Genomic DNA, 24,823 nt, shown 5'->3' with positions numbered 1-24,823 from the left:
GTACAAGTCAGAGTGAATGTGTGTTCTGTTAAATGCAGTGAAAAGTCTGGAAATCTTCACATTTGTCACAATAGACATTTTGACATGTCACAGTGGGAAAAACATGCTGGTGAATAAATATAATTGATGATGGCACCTTTGCTCTTCCTACTACTATAACAGGTCAAATTGTTGGCTTTGAACAAGGCCTATTGATAAAACCACCAAGTCTTCTGCTCCTCATCCACCATGCAGACATGTATCTACGATCTACCCATGAACTAAACAACCAATCTCTTTTATTCCTCCCTCTTTCTTTTCCTGGGGATGTAACACCTGTCCTGGATAGGCCAAGCTGACAGTTCTTAGGACCATCTCCAAGATGCTGGAGGAGAACCAGTTTATCAGAACGAGACTCATCGCCCTCAGCCAGGCCCACTGATGCTGCACTAGCTGAAATAGCTGGTCACTTACCGGTACTCTATCTAAAAGATATCATCAGTGTTTGTATTAGTGGATATATTTAGTTCTTTAAGCATGCAGTGTTGAAAAGCAGTGTTACAACAAGGCACAGTTTGGTGGTTCATTTGTATTTGTTCTTACTGGTAATGTGCTGTGAGATGATAAAGCAGTTGGAAGAGCAGTGTTTTACACCAGGTTCAATGGACAATGTTATTTTATTAAAAGAGTCCATATTCAAGTCTTTGTGCCAGTGTATTAGAACTAGTCTGGTGTTGTCTGGTAAAGGTTTTACAAAGGAAGCAGCTTTGAGAGCATTTGGAGACTGTAAGAGCAGTATGGTACATAATGTTGTAGTGTGAAATGTTTCCCCCTCTCACAACAACAATGGATGAACAAAATAATATGTACACATTAACCATATAATAACATTACAAACAACTTCCTCAAAAGATGTAAACTTGTTATGCATAAGATTGGATTTGTGATATTGAGTCCATCCACAGTACAGCATATTGCAGGAATTACTATTAGATTATCTCAGAGAAAACGCCCATAATTATCCACCAGAGGGCGCCCCTTACTCTGGTATCAATGTCTCCTGTGGTAGTTTGCAGTTACTGGTCACACAACACTATACATTAATCTCTTACACTGTAGACTAATTCATTTTTACTACACTCTCACAAAAATGTCACAGGCCAATTTATGGTAACATCAGGAAACAAATAACTGGTGTTAATGAAGCATGGTTGTGCCATATTTTTCAAGATCAAAATATGGCCTATGGTGTTCTTCTATGAACTGAAGAATACTTCCCCAAGTTAAGAAGTTGAGTACAATTTGTCTAAAAAGCTTATAATTTGGCAGCTGATATTCTTACAAAAGCTGCTACTTTGTGAGCTGCTGTTACCAAAATGAGAAGAGTGATGATGTTGCTTGTCACCTTCAAAATGAAGGTGACAAGCAGCAACTGTTATTTGAGCAAATGTAAAATTTTAAAAGTAAAGGATATAATTTTTATTTATTAACATAGGGTTTTCATAGCAGAATAAATTTACTTAGTTTTGTTGTCATTGTTCAGTTAGTTATAGCATTTCATTATTAAAAAAAGTGGTAAATAATGTAAAATAATGGCATTGACCTTACTTGTTCACCAAAGGTTTCAGTGGTGAATCTGCCACCAGAGGTTTCAAGTTCCTCCTTTTATCAGGATTTATATTAGTAAATCAACTAGAGAGCAGCATATGGCTGTGATTATTTTAACTGTAAAATAATTGTTGTTAAACCATGGACAATTTACTTTAAATTGTTCTGCAGTTTCTTAATGTTTTGATTGATGAGCCTCATTGCCTCTGTGTTTAGAGGCCAGTTGTTTTACCCTTTTCTACGCTCAACACAACATGGCAGCCTTATCAGAGTTCTCACTAAAGTTCACATAAGTGTCGCCTCTGTGGGTACAGTATGTGCTATAATATAGGGTGCTTGATGTCGTTAGATAGTGTACCACCCATATTTACTACAGCTGCAAGTATTTTAGCATTTTAAAAATACATTTGTTGTAGTGTTTTGATTTTTTATAGGATTATCAGATATATTTAAGATAGACCATAGAATAAATGTAATCAAACATGTTTCATCTGAAACTGCAGCTTATCTCTTGAAAGGTTTGATGACAGGTTACACCCACAAACTACTTTGAACAAGTTATTGTATAAAATATGATTAGAAACATGATCAGTTCCCTTTATGTAATGCAACTGCAAGCAGCTTGGATGTACTGAGGAATGCAATTATATCATGCTGCATTCAGCTTGTGTGAGCACAGAAAATTAAAGATGCTTTAACTCTGCTTCAGTAAAAAGTCCTCAAGTTCATGGGCTGATTTTTTCTGCACCGAGTAGAGCTGGTGGTTTTGAACAAGTAAACAGGCCGTTCATTGCGAGCGTTTCTGCAGCATTGAGGATAAATGACTGTTGGGGTGGTGATTAGCAGTTAAACAGGCCTTTTAATCAGAGCTGCGGTCTGCAAGGAGACTGGCAGACTGTGGCAGCTTTACCTCTACTGAGCCTGTTGATCGGCGGTTTGCTGCATTGTTTACATGGACAGAGGCCCCAGGATGCTGAGTCGTTTGAAACAAGCTGGTTTTGTTGCTCAGGACATGTTCAGAAAATAAGGTAGTCAGCAGAAACAGGAGATGTGTTGGAGAGATCGATAAAAGGCACTGAGCTGTAAAACGTTATGTAAAGCAATAAATATGTTATGTATTAAGTATTATTTGGGCTTAGCTGTGAATTCATGTTTACATAAAGTCGCCTTCTGTTGTTGCAACTCTAAAATGCAAAGCCTCTGTTTAGACTCTAAGCAGCTTTCTGAGCTTAGATCATATGTTGGGTTTATTCAAATTTTGGTAACTTAGCTAGTGCTTCTCATAATGCACTCTGTATTAACACCTACTCTACCACATCCTCCTGACTGATAAGGCTCAGTGTGAGAAACAGGAGTCGGTAATGTCAGCAGAGCTGAGAACTGTATTGTTACACTGCAGCTCTGGCACCACAAAAACTCTTTTAAATGCCGACCACTTGTCAGCTTAGAGCAAAGTGACAAGCAGGTACCTTACCTGACAAGCAGGTACCTTACCTGCTTGTCATTTTGTGATATCCTTCTTTACTCAGTCACACTCTCAGCAAGATTTAAAGTGCTGTGTCATTTTGGATCATTTTCAGTTTAGTTAAGTCGCATCCTGGATCTCCATCTGCAGTCACTTGAATTTTTTTGTTCTTTCATAACTGCAAAGTGTGATCACAGAACAAAATACTCAGAAAACACTATAAATGAACTCTACCTGGATTTACATGTCTTTGATTATAGATGTGTACATTTGTATCTAGTGGATAAATATGTAAAATTATTTATCATCAACATATCATCATAAATATAGAGTTAACAGTGAACTTACCTTGCATTTTGGCCGCTAGGGAGCAGTGCAACTTTCTATTAACACAGCATTGACATATTATCCACCTCTAAAGTTGTTATGGAATAACGTAAGCCCACATTTTCACTCACATTTAAGCTGTGCTTTGGTCTCTGTTCTTTGCTGGGCTTTGGTTAACAGTAACTCCGGTGCAGCCTGGAAGCAACAAACACAAACAAAAACAGTAAAGCTGATGGTTGAAACACCAAGACACCACAATGCTCCTGGAAGCTGAGGAGAACTACAAAGTACCATGATAATTATATGTGGATTTGTCACTGAGTTACCACTTTTACATTAAGCAGTCATCTCACCCATTGTTAGTACAAGAAGACTAACTGTCTCTAGCCACGCTAGCTGCTCCTTAAGATTATACATTGGCATGGTGGTGTGTTAAGCTAAATGCTAACCATATTTAGTAGTAAGACTGTAATAACAGAATGATAACATGCTCAACAAAGTCATTAGGATTCATACTCTGGGACTGTCTGCACAAAATGTCATGACAATCCAAATAGTTGTTGAGATATTTCAGTCTGGAGCAAAGTGGTCGACCGACTGACAGGCTAAGATTGCCATCACTAGCAGCATGGCAAAAAATGTTGAAATCTTATCATTCAAAATCCCCTCAGCTGTTAGGTCAACATGGTGAATGGCAATGCCTTGAAAATAAACCTTTCTAATTAAATGTTCAACATCAGATTTTGTTGTAGTTTATTAACTTTTTCTCTATTCTGATGTTTGGGAGGAGAAGCAACCACATAATTTTTATAAGTATCTGGTTCAACGTCATTTAACACTTTATTTTATCCCTGCAAAATGAAATTTGCATCGTGACATTAGTTAAGCCACAATGTGATTATGGTGCCTCGTGTTTTATATAGATACTAAATCCTTAAGAACATTGAATTATATTCACTTCCAAGCAGAGTTCAGGGTGTTGAAGTCTGCAGGAAAACAAACCCTGTCACAGAGTTTCATCAGCCTTAATTGAGTAAACAGGCAGCATCCCTTTGCCAGCCAAGAGCAAACTACTGTGAAGTGTAAAAGACTAATGTGTCTCTTTTAAGTACTGGTGGCATCTGCAGAGAAACATAAGATATGTTCACCGACTAGACTGTCCAATAGACTTGAAAATGCAAACCATGCTATATAAAAATCCCAGTGATTTATCAGTTTGCAACAGTGAACTCTTCAGAATGATGTGATTTTTCTTTCACTGTGTCTCAAACTGACTGTGTGTCTGTTGAAATCATTGCATTGATAAGAATATGTAGTTGTTAGGTAATATGGTAATATATAAGTATACGTTACAGATCATTTTAATTAATTAGTTCAACTTAATTTTAATGGACCTCAACTTTACTGTACTACTCAGATTGAGTTCTTATGCATATTAAAATTCCTCAAATTAACCCACAGTTTTGCAGCTGAAACAACCCAAATTATATTTTATTAAATTATCTTTAGTCACACTACCAGAGGACTGTAGGGATGTTGCAACATTCAGTCAGTCCACCGCTCTGCTTGAAACATCTCAGCAACTATAAGGTGAACTGCCATGAAATTTTGACATTCTTGGTGCCCAGTGGATGATTAATAACTTTGGTGAAGCCCTGACTTTCATCTAGCGCCGCCAGCTGGTCAAAATCTTGGCTTTGTCCAATACTTTGCTTTATGACCCTCAGCCTCAGCTCTTCTATGTGTTCAGTGCTAATTAGCAAATGTTTGTGAGCATGTTAGTTTGAATTCAGTTCAAAGCACAGTTCTGCCTAAGTCCAGCTTTTGCAATACAGTTCTCTCTTTATACATCAACATGTTTAATGTTGTGTAGCAACTAATACTTTTACATCTACAACCTATATTTGAATGCTCTGGTAGCATCAAGTTGTAAACCATGAAAATGGCACTTCTATTCTTCTCATTTATATCAAATTCTCTTACTATTCTGTTTCTAGTCTTGGTTTATTTCTTATTACATTTTCCCTTGTGCTGCTACACTTTTGTGCTGCTGTGTCAATTTTTGAGTTTCCTCTACTGGGGATCAACAAAGGTACATCTTATTTTATGTTCTTAGCAGCCAGTAGATCACAAATAACACTTTTCCTACCAGGGTACAACACAGATTCCTCTATATCGGTGATTATAGTTATTGTTGGATTTATATATTGATGCTTTAGAGCTGTGAATGGACTCTATCATTTGGGAAATCTTCTCCGGAGGCTATGACAAAAAATGGCAGGATAGTTTTGTCAAGGTGACGTTTTACCTGTTACCTAGAACCAGGTGATCCAAGGAGTCACTTTCACTCCGTGCTGATGGTGATGACTAATTTTTGCAGTTGTTGATGTGGTCTGAAGATGCATAAATGTGACTTTATGAAGCTGCATCTTATTTTTAGGAATGAGAAATTTGTGATATCATATTACTGAGTTTTTTTTTTGTGGTTTGCTTTTTACTGTAAATGTGAGTCAAAGTGAAAAAGTTTAACTTGGCTATCAGACTATCAATTTATACCAGACAATCCACCAGAAAGGTACTGTATCACATGCATATTGCAAATTACCATAAATGTGATTTGTTGTGGTGAGATTGGGATTTAATGTAACTCCAGTGCTTTTATGAGACAGGAGTTTAGTCTAATTTGTTGCTGCTTTTTTAATATTATGAAGAGACTTGCTACAAACAACAGTGGGTGGAAACACAATGAAGCTGCTGAAAGATCCATCAACTAACCATGAAGTAATGATTGCATTGACTGAAGGGCCTGAAGTAGCAATAATGAGAAAACACGTCTGACTACCTCTAGCATCCCAGGACGTAATTACCCTTTCAGATTGAAGCTGGTTTCCCCTTTATCCTTACTAATGGCAAGACGTAATGTCTTATGCATTCATTATACTTGCATTTAATAACCATGTTATGCTGAATTACTTCAAAACAAAAAAAAAAATAGCATAATTAGGCTACTTGTGCTGTGCATACTTTTATTACCTCAGTTTCATTGTAATGCTCTGTAGCTCAATTTTCATTTTCTTGGCTAAGTCTGGAAAAATTATATTTACAAAAGCCTAATCAGTTCCCACCACGAATCACTGACAGAATACAAATTGCAACATTGTTTAAACCTTAAGTCAAATCAGTGGTGCCCCCTGAGGTTGATTTTATGATGGTTTTTTGTGCTCTTGACTGCGATGGAGACGCTGTATACGGTCATACACGTTAATATGTAGAGCAGGACTGCAGTTTAAAAAAGTGCACTCTAACCACTGTGCTTCAGTAAACAAACAGTTCTGGGAGTGGTGGGTGTCAGCTTTATAACACAGAACTCATTTGAAGGCATGCAGGCCGAAATGCACCCCAAATAAACTCCTCTCCTTAGATTTGGGAAAAACATCTTAAGAGCTCATTTTACTTTTCACTGGAATCCATCCTAGCCTATACTTATGACATTAAACATCAGTTATCTTGAAGTTGTCCGTGGTTGTGCCTTTCTTTTTTTTGATGGGTAGTTTATTTTGCCTGTCTCCAGATGAAATATTGATTCGGTCTTGATTGGCCTATGATGGCTACAGTGAAAAAGTCTGTGGGTTGTTGTGTGTAGTAGTGTGTTGCACTCTGTTTTCAACATGATGCTGCATGTCCTGGAGACAACACCATGGCTGAAGTGGAAGCAAACCTCATTTTTTAAATTCTTTGTTTTTGCCTCATATGACCATTCCCTTTATAAGACACCAGGTTGTGGAGACCAAGATTTTATATGCAGGAATATTTAGCACATGATTGTGGTTTTTAATAGTATTGATAGATTGATTCAAAACAAGTCTCCTCCCTGAGTTAGACTATAAGATGTTTGTGGGCTTTGTTTTGACTTTGACAATAACAACAATCTTAAGCACATTTGTGAATGTGTGTGTAACATAATACCCCACACTGTTGCCAGCAGAACTAATGCAGGTGAAGTGAAGCGGAAAGAAAAAGCAGTGCTAATTGGTGTTTGGAGCTGAGGATGTTGGCTCTCTGGTCCGCTGGTGCCCTGCCCCATACAGAGACACTGACTTTGTAACCTTTGGTTGGCTGGTCAGATTGCACCAGCTCTGTGTCCCCCCGCCCACCAAGTGGACAGCAGGGAGCCCATTGGTCTTAGTTGGAAAGGAAGGATGACAAAGACAGATTACACTGGTGGCAGATTATAGGGGGCTTGTTATGCACTGCTGGATCGGCCTCAGATTATTTAAAAATGAGGCTACCTCTGGCTATTTGCAACTAACTAGACTAGCTAATGTGCAAACATGTCAATACTCTTATTCTATGAATGACACTCTAATAAGACTATGCTTCTGAGAAGTTTGAATTATATGTGCTCATTCAGGCAAAGCAATATTTTTCCATGTAGTTTTTCGTGGTATTTTCCCATAGCCTGTCCCAGTATTGAGTGGTAAAATGCAATGATACAAAATGTTTTACTCTAGAATAAGAAGTCAATGCATTTATGCTAATTAGTGAACAGGCTGGACCCAAATGCAACAAGGGAGTAGGTGAAAAATGTTTAATAAACAGAAGAATTTACAAAACTGGTGAACCAACTGATCAGGAAGCTGAAGCATGATGCAACACAGGGGACTTCAAACAGGAACCCGAAGCACAAGGTAACACAAGTAACTTGAACCGGTAACACGAGGGACTCAAACAGGTAGCAGGGAACACAGGGAACTTGAACAAGACAAAACAATGGAGTTTAAACAGAAACTGAGGCACGGGGGACTCGAACAGACGAACTGACAGACAAAGGGGAGCACAGAGACTAGATAGACACAAGGGAGGCAAGGGTGAATGAACATAGGTGAAACACATTAGGGCGGGGCAGACAATCGACAAGGAGGGAAACAGGACAAAGACAGGAAGTCGAGACATCAAGAGACACAAGGAAAATAACTACAAAATAAAACAGGAAATGATCAAACTAAAAGTGCAAACATAACAAAAACTCAAACATAAAATGTCCGTCATCGCAAACCATAACAATATGCATAATTAGAAAGTTAAAAAAATGTTCAAGAACATAATATGCAACCTGATGATATGGTCTTAAATACAAATTAAAAAGGCAATGTGAAAAATCTGATTTACAAAAAATTATAACTATTTATAGTTTCATCCTTTTCAAACCTTATCACCACCATTTATCTACCTACGGCCTCAGAGATTTTCCAGCAAACTGGATTCTACAGAAATGTAGTTGTTGTTATCAGCTCGCGGCTGAATGTTGCCAATAAGTCTTGATCTCATGAACTCTTCACTTTTTTTTTTAAATGTCAAACGTACACGCTCACGCTCACGCTCCATGTGTCTGTGCACTCTATAAACCTATCTGTAGGGAGCACAGTGAAATGACAGAGAGGCCCCTTAATTGATTTGCATGTGTTTACATGAAAGTGAGCTCATGGTGTGTGAGCACTTTGCTTCAGATGGAGACTAATGATGTTGAGGCACTGGGGAGTCGAGCCCCTGCTGCCACTGTAATCCCGCTGATTACAGAGAGCGCACAGACTCTCTGAGGGCTGATCACAGAGCTCTGGACAGCACTCTCCAGTCACTTCACAGGTGGCCTTTGTGCGTGTGGGCATCTGTACATGAGAGAAAGACAGACAAGGAAACAGAGTATATGAGCAACTCGGGAGCAGACTACGGGGCACATGCAATGAGCACATTAATTTTGCATCAGCAGCTGTGCATGTCTCTCTTTGCCTGACTGAACTCTAAATCTCACTCAGAATGACATGAAACCTTCTGCTATTCATCTAACATCCATGCGCTTTTTGTCTGGTGTTCAAGACGCTGCATTGCCTTCAGTGATGACTCCCATCAGTGAGTAGTTAGAGGCAGTGTTTAGGAAGGGCAGAGCTGCTGTTTCACTTCTCATGATGTTTCCTAATACTCCAGAGCCCTACAGGTATGAGCTTCAAACAGGCACGAGACGCCCCTGTCTCCACTGACAGAGCAGAGACTGGGACTAATCGCAGCGGGCGCCACACACCTCAGGAAGGTAGCAATTTTCTGTCATTACCGTTAAATCCTGGTTAAAAGAACCGGATTCCACAGACCTAATTACAAGGTGTTAATAATAACAATGTAATGACAGTCATTTTAAGGCCTGCCCAAAACCCTAATCCATCTCCCAACTGACTCTCACAGTTAAGTGTTTGCTTGCTGTACAGTGATGTCTGAAATTTAAAAGCACCATGATGCTTATTGATTACTATTGTGATTACTACCACAATTGGTCCTGCGAGTTAGGGCTTGAATAAGGAGCTCCGTCAGCCTTTTGTTAAGAGTAAATACAGCTCTTCAGATGTCACACTGATGCTTTTCATCCTGCTGCTGCCGATGCTCAGCAGCCACAGTCAGGTTAATCCACCAGCCTAATTGTAGGATGGGAGAGAGTTTAACAGAAAGGGGATTGATTTGCATATATTAGTAGGTTTCCCCACAAAATACCCTCAGGCCTCAATCTCATTCAAAATTCTCCTCCAGAGCATCAAAACTATTTTCCTGTGCTTTCAGTGTGAAACATTGGGTTTGCATTTTGCAGAGGAAATAAAATTCAGTTTGTTGCTCTCAGTAATTATGATACAACCTAGTGAGCTATTTTCAAGAAACAATCTTCTCCCTGTGTAATTACTGCTAAATGAGGCTGATGTATAGCTGACCTGCTGTCTTGTTGGGGGTGTGGCACCACAGGAATCGCGTCCAGAGCACCCCAAACACACGGTCCAATCACAAGTCTTCCCCCAACCCCGGGATCAGGACGAATCATTGGCTGAAAGTCCCTAGTGCCACCCAAAGTTTCTCCAGCTCCAACTTTGTCAACTTTGCAACAACTTGGGGCAAGTTACTCCGAGTTTCTCTCCGTGTGGACTCTGTATGTTTGCACTGCGAGACAGAAAGTTATGTGCTTTCTGGACTGGAATTAGATATCGAACCCACCAAAGAAAGCATGTATTCCACCGGAGACTGGAGAGATGAGTTTTCCACCGACGAAGATGTTCAGCCACCGCGGCCGAAAAAGCGCACGGCGCAGGTGTCCTCCCTGCCCTTCAGCGTGGAGGCGCTCATGTCGGACAGGAGACCGCTGAATACGCTGGACCGACAGAAGGGAAATGACGCTTTGAATGACGATCAGACGAAAAGACCGGTTGAGTTTTCCCAACAATTAATATCCATCAAATCCGAACCGTCGGAACAAGAGGACAGTGCGTCTTGGATATCCCGCCCCATGAAGATGTCCACACCACCCCGTAAGTGTTCCGGGGTTTGTCTTGAATTATTTATCAAAACGGATTTAAATACTGGTTTATATAATCGTTTTATGTCTTTGGGGCCTTTCATCACCCTAGGATCCAATCTGCCACGTTTTAGATGCTAAAAGTTGGAAAAATCTCTGTTCATTTCTGGGTCTAAGTTTATAGCTGATAAATTTAAGGAAATAGACATAAGTCTAATAAACGAATAAATCATTACAGTTGTATAAATTTTCAGTAAAGGAATATATGACAGGCAGAACAATAACTATTTTAAGAAATTCTAATACTAATCAAATGTTTTAAATATTTTTTGCTATTTTTTTCTCTTTCTTTCAGTAAAAAATCTTCTTTTTAAATAAGATTGTTTTTTATTTATTTATAATGAATCGATTTGTCATTTTGTTTGTTCATTACCTGTCCAAAACCCCAAGATAATAGTTTACTTTGATATGAAATGGAAAACGGCATAACAAACATTTTGAGAAGCAGCAAACATGGAAGGTTTAGCTTTGAATTAATTATCAAAATTGTTTTTCTTTTGTCAGTTGATTAACTGCATAACCAACTAATTGTTTCAGCCCATTACGTTACAATTTAAATGTACATCCAACTCTGCCAAATTTTAGCTTCACATTTTCCTCATGTCCTCCAGGGCAGCTCAGTCCAGCAGCCTGCTCCCTGAGGAAACACAAAACCAACCGCAAGCCTCGCACTCCCTTCACCACCACGCAGCTCCTGGCCCTGGAGAGGAAGTTTCGTCAGAAACAGTACCTGTCCATCGCCGAGCGGGCCGAGTTCTCCTCCTCCCTGTCACTGTCTGAGACTCAGGTCAAGATCTGGTTCCAAAACCGACGAGCTAAGGCCAAGAGGCTCCAGGAGGCCGAGGTGGAGAAACTCAAAATAGCAGCTGTTGTTGGACCCAAGACTGTATTGCACCCAGGCTTCTCGTCCTTAAGTTTCCCCCTCAGTGTTGACCTGCAGGCTGGTTCAGCAGCACTCTACGGACTGGGCTGCTCATACGGCCGCAGCCCCATTCTCCCCGCCGCACATCTGGCCATGTACGCCTCACAGGTCGGCTACAGCCTGTTCCACCTCTCCTGAGAGGAAGCAGCATTATACAAACAAAGTGCTGTGGATCTGGATGGGTGTGAAAAGGAGTTACGCACCTTATGAGAGACTTGTCTGCAAAGGATCTGAGCTTGAGCAGGAGCTTCTTGACCATTTGAGAATTTATAAATGTCTTTGGACTTTTTGAAAGAGACTCTATGGAAGGACAAGGATACAGCACCCAGTGGTCTTTCTTTTAAGTTTATAAATGCTGACTCAGCACTGATAATGAATGGAATATTGTTTAGGCCACATAATATCTGATTATTGTCCCGAATACCAGATAGCATATAGCGTAGCCTTTTGATTTTTCTTTACTGCTCCTTTTGTATTTCCTGGATTATTTTTCACTTGTTATATACAGGGTCATTTTATCCTCCTTTGAGAAAGAGAAGGGGCTACAGTTGGAGAATGGCATTTTGGTCAGGTGAAGTGCATGCTTGCATGAAAGCCAAAATATTCCCAAATTTATTTATGATAGCCCTTGGATTCATATATTTCATGATGCATATCTCCATTTTTAAAAGTTAATATTCTATGTGTTTGACTTTAAATTAAAGCTTTTAGTTAATCCTCTGTTTTGTTATCTTTGCTTGTTTGTGGCATACGTACACAGTGGTTGATCTCACTCACTTGGTGAGCTAACGACAGCTTTGCTCAAATGCGTATGTCTCGTGACACCACTTTAAATGTGTGTTTCAGCTCTGCCTCTGACATCCAGCTGCCTTGTCTTGTGTACTCCTCATCCATCAAGAGGATCTCTACGGTTCTCACCTCATTCTGCGAGCTATGTCTTTTCCACAAATGCTCAAGGTGGTTAGAAATGATGACACGAATGTTCCTAGGAAACCTCTTAACCAAACTTATGTGAAAAACAGGCATATTTGAGATCTCGTGTCTCTGCAGTCCTAAAGTAAGGGCTGGTGTTGCTTTCTCTCCTCTCACTGCACTGTGAACTCAACTGGATTGTTTCTAGTTGACATTTAGTGTTATGGATCCCCTTTTGAAATGCAGCCACTCTCAACAAAAACCATAATTTCCCATGATCCCATTTCTGTTTGCAGAAGGTCCTTTTCTCAACAGACATTTTAACGTGTCATAGTAGAAAAAGCACAGATGTTACTAATAACACTTACAGTCCCAGTAAGCCCTGACAGAGTATCATTAAATTTATTGATTACTCTTGTTCCTTTTCCTACAGTGACATGTCAGAATGTCATCTGTGAAAATACAATACAGCATGGTGTGTTTCTCACTCTCCATTATAAATGGTTTAGTTCCATCTTGGAATGTCAGATTTTCTGGCCCTCCTGCTCTTGATTGGATTTATTGCCCAACAAAGTGTGCAAAAACTTTCCATTTTTGAGATTAGAGCTTTAGTTGAGTCATAGTAATTTATGAAAAACCCATTTGTATTTTACATTATGTAAGCTGATTAGTTGGCCACGCTACAACAGTAAATCATTTTGGCCTAACAACAGTGTAGCAATCTGAAATGCTTAACATGAAGTTGCTGTGTGATTGGGCGCTCAACTGTCCCAAGGCAGCTTTGTCTTTATAAAACAATGAAACGACATTTGCTTTGAGGAGAACGACTGACACATTGTGGCTCAAAACATCAAGTTCCATCTCGGTGTTGAAGCCGGTTTTGTTTTGAAACTTTACGTTGAGTTCCTCTGTTCATTAATCAAGGAGGCTTTGAAGTAAGGAAGTTGTGCATGGCGAACCAAGACATATTAGTCCAACCACTGAACTATTTAGCTTACTAATCTGCTTTAGAGCTTTACACAGGAGACTGTAAACATGGTATAATACTGTGTGCACCTCACATGTGCAATAAGTTAGGCTCCACTCTATGTATACCATGTGGGTGGGTGGCCCGAGTGAAGAGGTGTTTCACTCTTGTTGAATATTTATCCAGCCAAATTTCTTCTAAATAAAATGATATTTGTAAAAAAAAATTTCTGCAAATAGCACATCTCACATTGTCTTAACTACAAACATGTTTTCATACTGCTCTTTGATGGCACAGAGGTAGAGATTTGTTCGTCTGATGTGAGCTGTATTTTTAAACTGTATACTTTCAGTGAACTTAGTCTTTCTGTGAACTTTGTAACACAGCATTATACCAGCCTGTCCCTTTGCAGTCAGCGGTTTAATTGTCCTTGTCTCTGAATTCTGACTCCACAACACTGTGAAATTATATGTGTAGACTCTGTGATAACAGAACGGGGCATTATATGGTCTCTCTCTCTTCCCCTCTCCCTGTCTCCTTCTGTAAACTTAGAGAAAGCTTGTTACCATTAGCACATATTTCACAGTCCATTTGCTCCCCTCCATTTTGAAATTAACCCAGCATTAAGCTGATAGTGAGGTATTTAATAGCTTTGATTGCCCCATAGTCCCAGCCTCCAGTTTCAGATATTTTCATTGTGAAACCTTAGTCGAGGAAATGATCACAGCCAAAAGTGGAGCAGCTGACCCCTGATAAACAAAGAGAGGTTGGTTCTTACAATGATTAAATATATAAAAATAAAAACACGTCAAATTAATCAAAATCACACAAAATACATGTGCAGATTTGAGATAGAATGACATCATTTTATGGACATGTACTTTGAGAAGTTACTTAAATACTGACCGAGCTAATCTGAGTTTCTCAGGCAGAGAAGTCAACGAGGGTAATGTAATCACGCAAGCTTTATAATATCCTCAACCAGAAGAGCTCACAGAGGCGTAAAGGATAGGTTGACATTTTTTCAGTCTATTTTAATACAACACTCTCATGCCCATATGAATATTAAAACAGTTTTTGGTTGTACTAATCATTCCTCCTCAGACAAAATCCACAGTTTTTGTTCTGTGCAAAAATGCTAGAATACATTTTCGCATTTAATACAAAGCATATTGCTTCCTCTGCAGGGCCAGTAAGGACAAGAGCAACGACTCCCAACTCTGTTTATCTACATATGAGCACTAGTAGTGAAAAAATGTGAACCTGTCCTGTAACGGTCTTTTTTTATTTAGAGACAGCTAAATAAAAAAACCTGATCACTGAATAGACTTCAAAGAGATATCATCAGCATATCAGCACATAAGCCTTGTTCCTAACCTTAAAGTCTTGCAGTTCTGTCATAAATCCACAGGGTGTAGCAGCTTCCCAACTGTTGCTGTTCACTGATTTCAAAAAGGCCATACAGTCCTCACTACTCTCATATTAATAGACTTACTCTTGGCATTTAAAAGATAGTTCAGCACAGTTTAAGCTACAACAAATCATCTTAGATAGAGATTTACATGTTATCTAACCTGCAATTTACAGACTCTTAGATAATGTCTGTTTAATTCATTATGAGTGCCCTGGTGAATAAAAGATGAAATTCTTATGCATTGTTCCGTTGTACTGGTGGTAAATGGCACGAGTTGGGGATTGGGGATTTCTAGAGTTCAGTGTTGCAGGGACAGGAGCATTTAGGTCCTTATACATGCATCATTGCAAAGCAGTGTTGCATCATTTCGGCACAGATTGAGAATAAGATTGAATCTGATTGAGAATCTCTTCTCTTGTCAGGAATGCACATATTCATATTATTCATCATAAGTGGCCATCTAATTAATTCTATCAGACTGGCATTTCATTAAACATGACCGCACATGATTTATGAATCCATTTAACTGTTAAAAATGCATTTAAAGCTAAACAAAGCAGCCAGAGCCATTGTGTTACAAGAAAAGAGGGGCCCGTTTGGGATTTCTCACTGCCCTCTCTCCTCCCCTGTCCCAGCCTGTTAGGCAAAACTGAGATTCATTTCGCCATCTAACTGCACGCAGGAGCAAATATGAGATACAGTACGTGCTTCATCGCACAGCAGAAAAACACACAACTTTGTTGCTCACTTCTTCACAAGTGTGGCAGTAATGTGAGCTATGACAAACAAAAGAGGGGTGGGGTTGTGCGACAGTGAGAGGGGATTTTTCTTTTTTTGCTCCACACACCTTGCAGGCCAGAGGAGTAAGGCATTGACATTCGTGTTGTTTCGAAGTGCTGTAATTAGAGGACATGCTTTCATCTTGTCTTCAAAGGCGTGGAGCAGGTGTGTTTCCCTGAACAATCCCTGCTCTATCCTCCATCGTGGCTGTGGATTTTCAAGTTCTGCATCCCAGAAGGCTTCTTTTCTCCTCTACTTTTCTGTCTCAGAGTCATTCTGTCTACTTATATTTCCTGTTACATGAAAGGTAGAGAGCTATTAACAATCATAATCCAATTAGGCATCCCTCACCACTTTGCTGTTAATTCAATTTGTATGCTGATGGTAATGGTAATGGCAAAAGAGTGGCCTGCAGAAACTGTGGTGCAAGGCTTAGCTGTAGTAACAACTTGACAGATTCCTTACTGGGAGAACTTGATCTTAACTGAAACACGCATGCTCAAACACACACACACACACACACTCACTCACTCACTCACTCACTCACTCACTCACTCACTCACTCACTCACTCACTCACTCACTCACAGGCAGTCCTCATCCTCTATGCTCAGAGTAATCCCACCTCTAGCAGTTTCTGTCTTTTGTTTAGTTCTTTCAACTGGTTTTCAAGAGACGTTTCCCTCAATCAAAAAACGTGACCTATTTAAACATAAAGACACACCTAAAAGCTTTGGCTTTGAGGTTATAAGACAGAAAGCTTCCTCTGGGGTCATGTCTGTGTTTTTGTAGATCTGGGGCACTGATGGCAACAAAGGGAAGAAGTCACCACAGAAATGAGAGCAGCACACTCCAGGATATTATCATTTTAAAAATATTTGTTCTAATGTTTATGGCCTTGAAACACACATACATTTTCACTCTCTTTGTCTCTCACCCTGTGTGTTTTTCTGTCTGCTTCTCCAACTCTCAACCCCTGTGGATTTTTTTTTTTATTTCTAAGGGTGTTATTGTAGGAATGTGTTCTCACCCCCTACAAAGCACAGACCGAGTGTTGTGTTCACAGACATGATTGTATGTGTGCCTTCTCCTGTGCAGCCAGGTGCCCTTTTGAAGGCCTGAGATGAACACATCTGGGCAGAACATTGCTGTTGACCTCTGAGACTAAAGAACAGCATGAAGTTACATGTTAGTTACTGTTTATAACACCTTACATTCAGTGCATACTGTCCTCTTTTCTCCTCATTAGTAAAACTGTAAAGCACCATCTTTTTAAGATGAGAGCTCTTTTATTTTGTTCTGAAGTGACTCTTCCAGATAGGGCACACCAATGTCATCTGAATTTGCGTCTCGCAGTGACATCCATACATTGCCCAGTGGGAGGTTTATACCCCCTGTCCGAGCCTTTTCAGAGCAGTGCCATCTGTAGCCTTCACTATTGTCTCCTCACAGATCTGTGTGACCGCTCTCTCTCCTGTGATCCTATGAGTCATCAATCTCCCCCATGGCCTCTATTGTACTGAAGGAGACCTAGCCCTCCAACGCTCTCTGGTAACTTAAGAACGCACTCGCTGACATGAGATATGCACCCAGATATTCAGAAATATGAAGACTGATCCACACAGACAGACCCGACTGAGATTATATACCTCAGATGTTCTGAACAGTGAAATTCGAGTCTTGGTGAATATGGGAAAGAGCAGAGGTTATGACCACATTTCCATTTTTGTGTGAGAAACTGTTACTGCACAATTCATCATCCGTGTCACTTAAATTCATCTACAGAGATTAGATTAACTAAATTTAGGCTGTTGGCTCTGTCTATGATGTGGTTTTACTTGAAGTTACCAGACTTCAGAATCGTGCTTGCAGAAGTAATTTTCACCCTTATGAAAGGACTTTGAACAGTTAGTGCTTAATTTTATTTTCCATTCTCATAAAACATGTACACCTTTACTAGATTTAATAATATTAAACATGCCTCTTGTAAGGCATATAGTTCTGCATTGCAGGCCTGTGCTCCTGTCTGGTCACATATTGAATTATTGATAAACAGAAGGTGGGCTAAGCAGGGGAGCAGACTCCAGATGGGACAATTAAAGAAGATTAACATAGCCCTCAGAAAAACCGTCCATCTCCACTTCCTCTCTTGCACTCTGTCTCCCCAGTGTTGATGTAAACCCTTTGAATATAAATCATTTTTTAAATAGAGGGCTACAGCTGAACGTGATTGTTTTAACCCCTTGTTAGCACAGTGGCTCTTAAATATTGGTTGTTTGGTCGCTGAGGTGATCAGTCCGCCATTTTGGTCAACAACTATGGGATGGATTGACATAAAATTTGGCAAAGACATTCATTGGCTATAGAGGATGAATCTTACTGACTTTGGTGATCCCCTGACCTTTAATCTAGCGCCACCAGCAGGTCAATGTTTTCACTTCATCTTGCGAAATATCTCGTCATCTGCTGCAGTAAATGGATTTGCACAAATGTTTGTACTGACATTCACAGTTCCCAATAGGCAGAGAGCACATGTCCAAAATAGGCATGACACCTCAAATTGCTCCAGACCAGCATCTTGCATGGTACCTTGCTGTCATCTCAATGAATGGATTTCCATGAAATTCGGTTCATATATTCATTGTGTCCCAGAGGATGAATTGTTAATTTGTTGAACCCTTAACTTTTCGTCTAGCGCCACCATCAGGTCAAAAGTCTAATCTGTCCCATACTTTTGATTATGACTCACTTAAAACTTGTGACATTCCCATCAGCCCCATGTGTAACCTTGTCATTGTGAGTGTGTTAATGTCGTGGCTGAGGGTCTTAACCCATTGAATCACATTCAGTAGCAGAGTCCTCACAGTTGGACTCTGAATGAGTTTTCCTAGAAAGCTCCTCTTACCATTCACTAGAGCGGTCACACGGGTAAAATGGCAGGTGTAAGAAAGAGCTGGGTGCAAGCCCCCAAGCATCCACCCTGCTGTTGTGTCCTTGAGCAACACACTGAATCCCTACCAGCCGCAGGGAGGCTGTACTGCAGACAACCCCGACCTTTGACCTCTGTGTGGAGGAACAGCAGGGAAAACAGATTTGTCCTATGGGAGTCATATTACATTGTTACATGCACAGTAAGCCCTAAAGTGGCTTACAGCAGGTTACACGGGTTACAACAGCATTTGGTCAGCTGGAGAATTGTGAGATTCTTTTTTTTTTTCCGGCTCATTGCTGTATTTCCTGTCATGTAGCTGCTATTTGAAAGTGTAGAGAACAGACGGCTGCACGGGCTCTTCTCCTGGTCTGTTGTTGATTATTCAACGGCATTTAACTTTAATAAGATCAACCTGTCAGGTAGAAGCTGTCAGCCATCCTCTCTTGTCTGACATTTTCTTTCAGTGATATCATTAAAGATGAGAGAAAAGGTCTGATTTTTAGATGGTTGGAGTGGGACACTTCATTAAACAGCTCTTTGGCAGAAGCAGAAGTGATGAAACATTTTTTTTTGGTTCTCTGACTGAGACCAAATGAAGGATCCAAAATTCTTGTTCCCACAGTCTCGCAGCTGGGTCTCGTGTGAGTGTGTTCGTGTTTGCGTCTGCTCGTGCTCGTGTGGTCCCATCTGAACTTTCCAGAGGGTAAAAGAGGCTCCTGCTGTGCTCCTGTTTGACAAGCCCCTTCTTAAAATAGACCAAATTGTGTCTGCTGTCTGATTCCCTCCTATGGAATTGAAAAACCATCTCACAAATGCACAGCCACAGCACCATCCTGCAGCCGTAACCAATGTTTGAGATGTTTCTATTCCTGGAGTGTCTGAGTGAAGCGGTGCTGTCCTGACTCTCCTTTAATATACAGTACAAATACAGCTTTCTACACTCGTCATCACTGACTTTGTTCTCTTCTAAAGGGAAGTTAATACTCTGCACCTACTTTCATTCTAATAAAAGAATATGAAGGTGTTGGTCAGCACACTGAAAAGTAATAATGCATTTCACAAGCTCATGCATGACAGACAAGAATAGCAACCTGGAGATTTGGTCTCACGCTCAACGCTCAACTCTGTTAAACTGCTGTGTTACAGTAAAACTTCCAGAAGCTCACAGTTTATCTACTAAACCAATTTATTTTTTAAATTTAAGTATTATTTTTTAACCTTCTGTTCATTTCACTACTATTTCACTACGCCAAAAGAAAATGTATTTTTCAAACTCCAATCGAGTGGTTAAAAATGACTGTAATCTAATTGTCGTTATTAATTTTTATGCGGATTTCAGCTTTAAGTCTGACTGATCCTCGAGAATTTAAACACACTCTCTCCCCTCCAGCTGTCTCTCGTGCTTCTGACGTACTTGGAGGACATCCGAGTGTTATAAAAGATCATGGCAGGGTTGTAATCCCTCTAAACATGGCCTCTAAATATGTAATTTAAATCACCCAAATTAACACTGATAATCAAAGAAAAAAAGGTTTCTGTGTCTTTCTAAGATTCAGCGTTTGTTCCTTCAGGGCTAGAGTGGACCATTACTGCTTTAAAGCTATTTTCTCATCGTACACCTTGTCACAGTCTTCTCCCAGTTTCTTCCTAATCTCTCGAGCAGTCTTTCCACCCCACTTTCCTTATCTCCCTCCCCTCTCCTCCCCTCCCCTCCTTCCTGCTCTTTCTGTCTCACTGTTGGAGATGTTTGTTCAGCTTGTCACCGTGCCATCACTCGAGTGGGATGTCTGTTGCTGAGTGGCCTTCTATACTATCCTCCCGCTCTGTTAATCCCCTTTTCGGATGCACAGAGCAGAACCTAAAAAAATATGCCAGGCTTTTATATTCTCCCGGGAATTGTCACCAATGATTGTAGTTGGTGTTTCTCTCCCTGCCCTTTCTGTTCTTCTATTCCTGCCAGATGCATTTTAATGAGTGGTTTACTTTATTTTATATTGACCGCAATTGAAACATTTCATCTTTTTTATTAATCATGTATTAAAAAAAATTATGAACCATGCAAAAATTGAGGTTTGAAATCATTGACAAAATGTTAATCTCATAATTTCCAGCACATATAACAGAGCACACTGGCCTGTTTGAGTTTATTTAAAGGGTATTCCAGTTATTAATTACTGCAATGCCATAAAGTTGGGGAGCTCACAAGAGACAGATTAAATAATCAGTGGTGAAAACTGAAGCAGAGGGTGAGATATCCCTCTTTCATTTCCCATCATGCAGTTCAATAGCGTATTTCATTGAGATCATCAAGGTTATATTTTCAGACTCCTACTGAGTCTTAGAAAGACATAAATTTTTTCACAGGTTGTGTAGTACTTCTCATGATGGGAAACCCTTCCCCCTTTTGATTTAATCCCTACTAAAAAAACGACAACACCTGTGTAGTGCTAGTATTAGTTTGTAATTGGGCAACATGTCTGGTCTGGAGAAATGTAAATGATAGTTAGATACAGTGAGTCATTATAACTTCAAACCACCACTGTTTTGTAAGTGAGATCGTGTTTGATAACCAGATGTTTTCAACTCAGCTGACTCATAAATGTATTGTTTTCTGATGAGATTATCTCCAGGCATTGGGGGTGGTGGGTGGTGGTGGTGGTGGTGGGGGGGGGGGGACTAGATTACAGTAACTTCAGATGTTTGAAATTGACAAATTTTTATGAAACTGCATTAATCACTATCCCACGCAGTTGCTCTACTGCCGATAGCAGCAAATGATTGACGTCTTTAATATGTGTTAAAAATTGAAGAATATGAGTTTTGCATTAACATGAGTTGGCAGACATGGGCATCAGCTCCTTTCCTTCATCGTCAGCTCTGTTTACCAACACACTCAGGACAGACAGACAGCAGGCATCACCTATCTTCAGCCCAGGTGGAAGGGACAATTATTTCAAAGTTTCCCTGCACAGCTTCAGCAATCACTCTGCTGCTCTCTCCGTCTCTGTCAAGTCCTGCTGCTGATGTTGTGCTCTTAAAGAGATAAGACACATCTACACCCCACCCCCCACCCCCCCACAAGCTAGCTGATTAGCATTAGCATCTTTGCAATTCACCCACGGGGCATCCTACCAGCTTGAGCATTAACATTGGCATCATTAACAGCATGATCTCCACTCAGAGCCGTCTCCGCCAGACAGCACCTCTCTCCAGCTAAGCTGCGGAGCGTGGCTCGAGTGGACATCACCCCTGTTGAAAACACCATTCATCAGCCTCATCTGCACCCAGCTCATTATTCATTGTATAATTTGATCTGCATTCACTGACTTGGCTTCATTCTCATTTTACATGCTTCACTGATGTTTTCGACTGTGCCTCACTGACAGTCTGTTATTGGCCAGAGATGAGGGTGATATGAGCAATTATGCGGCCAATACATCAAATCTGTCATTATTTCTGGAGGATTTGATCGGGCCGAATTTAGCAAATACCCAGGTCAAATCATTTATATTTTCGGCCCATCTCCAGTAGAGGTCACTCCATGACACTGCAAACTAAGTACATTCTCTCAGATTTATTTGAGGTGATTTACGCAACAATATAGGCACTCTGAGGAAAACAAGAAGCCACACATATAGAAAAAAGAGAAAAACAGATGAAGGGGCCATTGGCTTTTGAATATAAAAGAGAGAGAGTGCAGTGAGATGTGAAAGTGGTAGTTAGCTAAGTGGATTAATGAGGATGTTTACTTGGCAGTTTCTGTGTCATTCTCATCATGAAGCCTGTTGCTTCTGCTCTACCTTTATGTGCAACAGTATCCTCTCTTGCGCTCACTCACTCTCACTTCCTGCCAATCGCAGATTGCTGACAAATTAAAGGAACTGACAAATTAAAGGAGCTCCATTCGTTGGAGCCAGTTGGAGAGACAAATGGCAACACAGCACAGCCAGCGGCCCGCAGCACATACAGTAAATAGAGCGAGGGCGGAGGAAGAGAGCAGAGGGGTGTGAGGAGGAGGAGGAATGGAGGGGCTTGCCGCAAAGGGCGAACACTAAAGGTCAAAAGATATGCAGGGTGGTCTCCAGCACAGGCTTATGTATATATTTTTGAAGCTCTGGATGAAATAGCCTGTTATACTGTAAAATCAGATATGTGTTTACATACTTTTTGAATTTCTTCTGCGGCTTACAAAAGATATTCTTCTTTGGCCCCTCGCATGAACAAATTTCCCCTGAATGAATAAGTGCGTGCCCAGGTGCGTGCTTGTCTTGTTGATCTCTCCCTCTCTTTTTACCTCACCATGAAGACCAGACACGGGCAAACGGAGCGACGGCATTTTTCAACTTGCAAAATGCATCCATGTCTGTCAGAATGTGACTGTATTGACGCACTTTGGAGTCACAAACACGCTCACTCTCAGTTATGCTTGTGTCATGTGAGGTATTAAAAATGCATTAGGCTCTGGTGCAATTATGATAGCTCTGCCACTTGTGAATAATACATATTTAATGGAGAGTAATACAGATTATTGCAAACTGTTTTCGTGATTGCATTTTAATTCCCCAAGATCCCTCCTGAAGAGAGAGGGAGATAAGGAAAACATTAACTACATTAAAAATCCACTTTCAAATGAACAGGTGTGCCTGTCTATAAGCAAACAGCGTGTGGCCACAGAGGATGCTTCATTATAGATGTGACAGCAGTCTGACTTTGGTGATACTCGTGGACTATGTGATATTTAGAGAGCATCCTTGGAGTCTCTTTTTTAAGTTGCCATTGCTTGATACTTACATAAGACTCTGTCTCTCTCCTTGCCCCATTCTCTCTCTCTGTCTCAGCAAATCATTTCCCCAGGGCCAGTCATTAGCATCATCTGAAGTTGCCACGTCGAATATCACTTCTTCGATGTGCCAATCTAAAAAGACAGTATCGCTTTGAGAATCTCACAAGCTCCACTGGAAAAAAAAAAGAAAAGAAAAAGGAAACAAATTCTCTGTGTTTACAGAGTGCAGTTGACATTGCAGGGACTCCGGGTCGGGTGCCGGAGCAGGTGATAGTTGCGCTGCACCACACAGACATCCACCCACACATGCACACACACCCTGTCTTGTCGCCACCTCAGCCATCACTCTGAATGATGTCAGTCAAATTAATTGCTGTTCCCTTCCCGTGGCACGCTTGAGGAGGTTTCACAGAGGCAAGGACAGTGTGGGGCCCAGAGAAAGCGGGCTTTAAAGGACAACTGTGTGTGTGTGTGTGTGTGTGTGTGTGTGTGTGTGTCTTTGTGCGAGAGAGAAAGACTTATCATCAGGGTATTTAAACTTTTTCATATTTCTAATGAGCATGATGTTAATTTGATTAAAAGATCCGTCCTCTAAATCCTGCTGTTTAATGTGAGTCATTTATGACTCTGTAATCATTTTAAAATGCTCATCTGACAAGACAAAGCAACTACTTACACCAAAATTCATCAAATTCACATTTGTATGGTTGTGGAATGTCAGACACATCGACAGAGATATTCATTTGCTTGGATAAACAAAAATCAAATTGGTGCCAATTCAACATAGATTTTCATTTATCATTTAAGAATCAGCAGGCAGATCTGTGGGGGAATGTTTAACTGGGTCTTAACAAAATATAATCCATCACATATTCTTGTCGCTGCTCTGCTCTACCTTCACACAACTACCTCGATCTCCCCCTCTCTCTCCCCCTTTCAAGTATCTGAATAGATCAGGGCGTGTAAGTTCCTGTGACAGATGTATTCCAACCACTGCAAATGGAAATTTACAGTCACCCATGTCTCCCTGTTTTAGTTATGACCCAAAAATCATGTTTTGTTGTCAGGTATTGTTTCAAGAGCCCAGTCAATCATGTGAGGGTTTAAAACAACTTTAATGCAACGAATAACAGAAACAAAACCGACAGTAGGGATGAAGAGGTGTCACAGTGGTTGCTCTACCTTATTATACCAGGCTATTCACGACTCCAGATTGGGCCTTTCACTTTGCTAATGACGTCACCAGACTGAACACACACATGAACACCAGAGTTATGTGAGAGTGAAATTTTGGTTGTGAGACACAGCTGGTCCCATCAGGTTTTACCCTTTCTGGTGTGAAATGCGCTTC

General features: G+C 40.4%; 1 protein-coding gene across 1 annotated transcript; it reads left to right on the top strand.

Annotated features, from left to right (window-relative positions):
* Window positions 1–10,415: 10,415 nt before the first annotated feature.
* Window positions 10,416–11,981, top strand: LOC111226766 (homeobox protein MSX-2-like). The gene is made up of 2 exons (XM_022752076.1): window positions 10,416–10,716; window positions 11,375–11,981. The coding sequence occupies exons 1-2, from the start codon at window positions 10,416–10,418 to the stop codon at window positions 11,821–11,823; spliced, it is 750 nt and encodes a 249-aa protein (XP_022607797.1). The 3' UTR covers window positions 11,824–11,981.
* The last annotated feature ends 12,842 nt before the right edge of the window (window positions 11,982–24,823 follow it).

The sequence above is a fragment of the Seriola dumerili genome, unplaced genomic scaffold, assembly GCF_002260705.1.
Source record: "Seriola dumerili isolate Sdu_G_001 unplaced genomic scaffold, Sdu_1.0 BDQW01000161.1, whole genome shotgun sequence".
Taxonomy (NCBI): domain Eukaryota; kingdom Metazoa; phylum Chordata; class Actinopteri; order Carangiformes; family Carangidae; genus Seriola; species Seriola dumerili.
This window is presented reverse-complemented; position numbering and strand designations above follow the sequence as displayed.

Excerpts from the sequence above, each read along its gene's own strand:
- LOC111226766 (XM_022752076.1), top strand. The coding sequence starts at position 10,416 with ATGTATTCCACCGGAGACTGGAGAGATGAGTTTTCCACCGACGAAGAT. Across the intron at positions 10,717-11,374 it reads GAAGATGTCCACACCACCCC|GGCAGCTCAGTCCAGCAGCC; the intron begins GTAAGTGTTCCG and ends CATGTCCTCCAG.